Source organism: Tamandua tetradactyla, chromosome 10 (assembly GCF_023851605.1).
Source record: "Tamandua tetradactyla isolate mTamTet1 chromosome 10, mTamTet1.pri, whole genome shotgun sequence".
In the NCBI taxonomy this organism is placed as follows: domain Eukaryota; kingdom Metazoa; phylum Chordata; class Mammalia; order Pilosa; family Myrmecophagidae; genus Tamandua; species Tamandua tetradactyla.
Window position 1 is genome coordinate 89,731,908 of NC_135336.1, and position 5,767 is coordinate 89,737,674.

At 35.2% G+C, this 5,767-nt stretch overlaps 1 protein-coding gene across 1 annotated transcript; it reads right to left on the minus strand.

The window, feature by feature from the left end:
• Nucleotides 1-345: 345 nt before the first annotated feature.
• Nucleotides 346-1,119, minus strand: LOC143648041 (keratin-associated protein 13-1-like). The gene has a single exon (XM_077117651.1). The coding sequence runs from the start codon at nt 1,084-1,086 to the stop codon at nt 559-561; it is 528 nt and encodes a 175-aa protein (XP_076973766.1). The 5' UTR covers nt 1,087-1,119; the 3' UTR covers nt 346-558.
• Nucleotides 1,120-5,767: the final 4,648 nt, after the last annotated feature.

The window sequence follows — 5,767 nt, forward strand, 5'->3', positions numbered from 1 at the left end:
TTCAAATGTTTCTTATATTTAAATGTTTAACCACCTAGTTGACATTTTATGGACAAATTTTAGCTTATCAATATTATTTTGAAAATGTACGTTCAATACAAAATGTTATTGTCAATATAATAACAATAACACTGCTTAGAATCCTACCAGCTTTAACGTGAAGACATGTACTTGCTAGCTCTTAGGAAATGAGGTAGCTAGAGAGCCTCCCCATAAACTGTATGATGCTATCTTAGATCCAAACCCATCTCCTAGTGATGGCATCCTCAGGATTTAGACCCCAAAGTGAACTCACAAATTAAACTTTCACATCAATAAAGAGCAATAAGAACATATTGGATGCAATCATGTGTGAATTTATTAGGTCACACATAGCTGAATTTTCACCTATTTTGTAAAAGGGATTTATGATGTGATTCAGAATCACTTGTCTCAATGTTACAAGCACTGGTTTCTATATTTGGGTCATTCATTAATTGATCATCTGCAAGACGCAGTGTTTTTTGGTCAGTGCCTAATAGTCAGAGACAGGGGGAAGATCTGATGGTTAAAGGACGCTCAACAAGTTGAGCGGTAGAAGCCGGATCCACAGACTGGTCTGTAACAAGAAGACTGGCAGGTTCTCGAAGCCAAGTAGGTTGGGTGGCAGAATCCATATCCATAATCCAGGGAAGGGAAGCCACGGGTTCTGTAATCCAGGGGGCTGATGCTACTGGATCCACAGCCCAGTGAGTAGCAGCTTTTTGATTTATAACTCAGGGAGCAGTTACTTCTGGAGCCAAAGCCCAAGGGCCCACTGTAAGTCGTCTGGCAGGGACTGCAGAGCATGGAGGTCCTGGGGCGGCAGCAGGATGTCTGCCTGGGGCTGGACAACTCACAGGATGTCTGGCAGCTGCGGGGCTGACAGCAGGTCTCCTGACAGCCACTGTAGAGAGAGGACCCCAGCTGGGAGGTGCTGGGAGAGCACAGCTCAGTGGTGTAGACCAAGTTGCTAGGGTAGGATGAGCCACAGGAGGAACCTAGGTAGCGCAGGCCTCCCCCAAGAGAGCCGGAGGAGAAGTTTCCATAGCAGCAGTTGGAAGACATGTTGACAGATGTGAGCGCCGCTGAGTTAAGAGTGAGGGGATGCTCTGTTTCAATGCCATGATCTCTGGACTCTGCGTTTTATACACTCATACACCTGGGTGTGTCCACTGTCCAGTTGATACGTCCTTCTTGCACAACTTTTTATACAAGAATACCTCACCACTTTATTGTTTACATTATCATATCCTCATGTTCTTCAATTTACTTTAATCACCCTGGTTCACATCAGAGGAAGCCACTAAGCTTCTTTTCTCCAGGAATTCAAAGTGGTTGGGCCTTCAAAGGGTTAGGTTCTCAGATTTACAAATATTTTCCCTCACTATGCATATGCACAGTGAGACTTTGTCTTACAAAATGCAATTGCATAACTTTTTCTTCACTTCTGTCTGTTATCAGGAACATCAGTGGTTATGATTTAAAATTGTTCTTTGCTTCACAAGTTTATCTTAACAAATTTCTCTAAATAAGTAGGAGTAGTCTTAACAATGTGGCAACCGAATCTTTCATTTCTTTTTTCTATTTGAATCAATCCACGTATTTCCTGATATTCATTCACTTTGCTTAATTTGATTGTGGGTTCATCGTCAAAGCACTCAGCCTGCCTTTTCTGTGATATGCCTGGGTTTCTCATAGCCTCAGTTCATGATCAGAATGAAAGTGGAAGAAACATGATCCATGTTATTAGTGCCAATAGGTTTGCTTAGAAGGGAGGCTTCTTAAACCGTGCTCATTTTGTAAACAGTAGAGAACCCTTTCAGCAAGATTTTGAACATAAGTGTTTACTAGATCTGAGTTTTCCTATGTATTTTTTGATGAGCTTGTCTTGAACCAGGCATTATTCTATGCTTATGCCCTAAGTCAACTTTTAGTTGTAGTTGTTGTCTTTCTAGTGATAGGAGAAGACATTCTTAGCAGGAAGCATTAACCTTACTTGTAAAATAACGTTTTGGAAATGCTAATATTTTCTGAAGCTACTAACTTGAAGTATTAGAGCCACAAGGGCCCTCAAACACATGAAAAGAAAAAAAACAAAACCAACAACTGGGAATCAGAGGCTCAATAACTCCTCCCAAATTGCTTAGTTAGAAGTAAAACTGAAGCTTGAACTGTGGCTGCCTTATGCAGAGTCAAGTTTCAAATACTTTGTGAAGATAAAAGCAATCAGAGAGGATTATAAATTCTAGTTTAACTTCTCTCAAAAAGGAATCTATTAACTTTATTTATACTAAGATATAGAGGCTTAATAAAGCCTTATTTACCTCTCTTAAGACTATTTGCATTAATCATTGCTCAGCAAGAGAATTCCATGCAACAGTGAACTCTTTACATTTAAAGTATATTTTACTTTTTTGCCTAGAAAGAGAAAAAATACTGAAAAATCCATACTGAGATTAATGAGGGGAAAAAAGGGGGCAGCAGACAGTTCTTATTTGATTTGTGTCCATTCTTTCGAATCTGGCATTTTATTTGGATTAACTATGGGAAATGGCATTCAGAATTGTCATTGAAAAGAGCACCCCTTAACTAACCAGAAATTAATTTGGTTTATTTCAAAGCATGCTGCTTAAGAGCACTTAATTACTTCGTTTTATGATTATCTCTCCCATGCAGGATCCAAAGTGTGGCACGTATCACACGAAGAACCTGTGTGCCATACTTAAACCGTCTCTCTGAGTCACTGAAGTAAAATGAGCTATGCTTTGTGTATAGGCACCTATTAAATTTATTAAAGAAGTTTGTGCCACCCTCAACACAGAGGAATTCTTATAATACCAGCCTTTAATGCCTTAAGAATGGGATTTTTCTTTCTTCTTAGTAAAAATTGATCTATTGGATATCTTAATGGTCCAGTGTTCTTGCCAGAACAACTTCTTATGTCTGGGAACAAGCATTAAAATAACTTGGAAATAAGTCAATTCCAATTAATATTCCCCCCACCTATTCCTGGTTAGGTTAATGCTTTTCGTTAGAGTTATCTGTGCAATTTAGAGAAATATTAATGAACAACTCAAAAATACTAACAAAAGTGTCCCTCTGACAGTAAATAAGTGCAATGCAAGACTAGAGTAGCTGTAATAGTTCAGCAATGGATCCTGGAATTAATATAATACTATGTGTGCTCTATGTATCAGGAAACATGAGAGGAAAAACATGTTTTGTTTTGTTTATTCTGAGAAATTCAGTAATATTGATGTTACATAAAATAAAAAAAAGACACTAGAATACTTGCTAGCTACAAATAGCTTATGAACTTATGACCTGAATTATTTAAATAATGATTCTGTTTCTCAAGGTCAACATATTAACATACCTGAGGCTTCAAGCTGCCATTCTCATTTTGCAGTATATATAGAAATAAATATATATAAAAGTATAAAGTATATATATATATAAAGTATAAGCATAAACATATATATAAAGTATATACTTTCTACCTATGTTAGATAGAGACATGAATGTTTATGCTTTATCTGTCATGACAAACCTGAACACTTCCTCTAAAAATTAATTTTATTTATAAACACTCTATAGGCACCAAGTCAACATTCTCTCTTGCCCCCATCCCCTAGTAACTTCTAAGCTCACTTTTGTCTATGGATTTTCTATTTCTAGAGATCTCAAAAAGTGACATCATACAGCATTTGTCCTTATGTGCCTTGCTTATTTCACTAAACATAATGCTTTCAAGTTTCATCCATGTTGCAGCATGTCTCAGAACTTAATTTCTTCTTAATGTCTAAGTAGTATTCCATTGTATGCATGTACCGCATTTTGTATACCAAGTCATTAATTGATGGACACTTAGTTCATTTTTACTTTTGCCTATTGTGAATGATGCTGCTATGAATACTGGTGTACAAGTCTCCATTTGAGTCCCTGTTCTCACTTTTTTTGGGTGTATACCTAGGAGTGGTATTGCCAGGTCATATGGTGAGTGTATGTTTAACTTTTTGAGGAACTGCCATACTTTTTTTTCTTTTTAATAATAGCTATTCTTGTGGTGGTGTATCTTGTAGTGGTTTGGATTTGTATTTCCATAATGGTTAATGATGTTGAGTATCTTTTTATATATTTGATGCTATTATAGATAGTGTATTAAATTTCAATTTCTAATTTTTTATTTTATTAAATATAAGTAATTTCTTCCTCTATATTGATGTTGTATCCTGCAATTACTAATTTCAATTATACATCTTTATTAATCTATTCACAGATTTTTGCATAGTATTTGAGATATTTACACAGGTTATCATGTCATCTGCAAATTGAGATGGTGTTTTATTCTTTCAAATAGCAATAATCATCTTTGTTTGTTTTATTGCACTTAGTAGAACCTTCAATGTCATGATGAATGGAAGTGGTAAAAGCAGATATCCTTGCCTTGTCTCTGACCTTAAGGCAAAAGCATTCAGTCTTTCATCATTAAATATGATCATAGCTGTAGGTTTTTTGTAGATGGGTGTTATCAGGTTAAGCAGGCTCTCTTCTAAGCCTTGTTATTAAGTTCTTTCATCATGAGCACATGCTAAATTTTTCCAAATGATTTTCTGCATTTTTTGAGATTAGTGTCTTAATTTTCTTTTTTCATACTATTGAAATAGTAAGTTGTAATGATCAATTTTGATTATAGAACCAGTTTAGCATTCCTGGGAAAAACTCCATTGACCATGCTATACTTTAAATATATTTCTTAATTACATTTGCTAATTTTTAAAATGTTTTGCGTGCATGTGTTTGTGATTATGAGAGATATTGATTTGAAATTTTCTTATACTATTTTTGTTTTTCTATTAGGGTGATGCTGTCCCCATAAAATGAGTTGGGAAGTTTACCTACTTCATTTTCTTAAAGAGTTTATGTAGAATGATATTGTAATTTTTTCTCATACTTTTTTTTTTTACAACTTATGACATTTTATTGGCCTATGGTAATTTACATGGGTCCCTATTGCATTATACATTACACTAAAAGTTGTTTAGCCAACTACATTCATTCTCATTGGGTAATATTTTGTCTTAAAATGTAATTTCACTCTCAACATTGATTTTAACCATGAAAAAATGGAATAATAGGAATTCCTCAAAGTAGGCAACAACTAGAAAAACAATTTTCATTTTTATATTAAAATTCCTAAAATGTTAGATAATATACACACCTAACAACTGAGTCATGGCCTTCATCAACAGCTTTCTTAATCCTTTCTGGAAGTACCATTTGGTTCATTTTTATTTCCCTTCACTAGACAAAAGGAAGTCTGTCAATACAGGTGTCTAAGTATTTCTGGTACTAGTAAACAGATATAACCTCAACAAGAGGAACCATTCAACTTTTATAGCATGTCATTAGGTGTGGAGTGAAACTGATTGAAAATATAATACACATCGGCTGCTGCTTCTTATAATCTCAGCTCTAAGAAAGCTATCACCCACAATGGCATTCAATTGCAAATTCTCACAATCATCCTGTCTTACTATATTCTGGTCTCATACATTTTTAAGATTTCATCCCTGAAGTCACCAGGCTTGACATTTTCTTTGTTGAAAGGTTTTTAATGAAAATGTAACTTCTTTAGTTGATATAAGGATATTCAGGTTATCTAATTATTATTGCATGAACTCTTATAGGTTGGGTTTATAGTGAAATGTTCCCATTACTTGTCTGGTGACTTCAGGGCCAACAT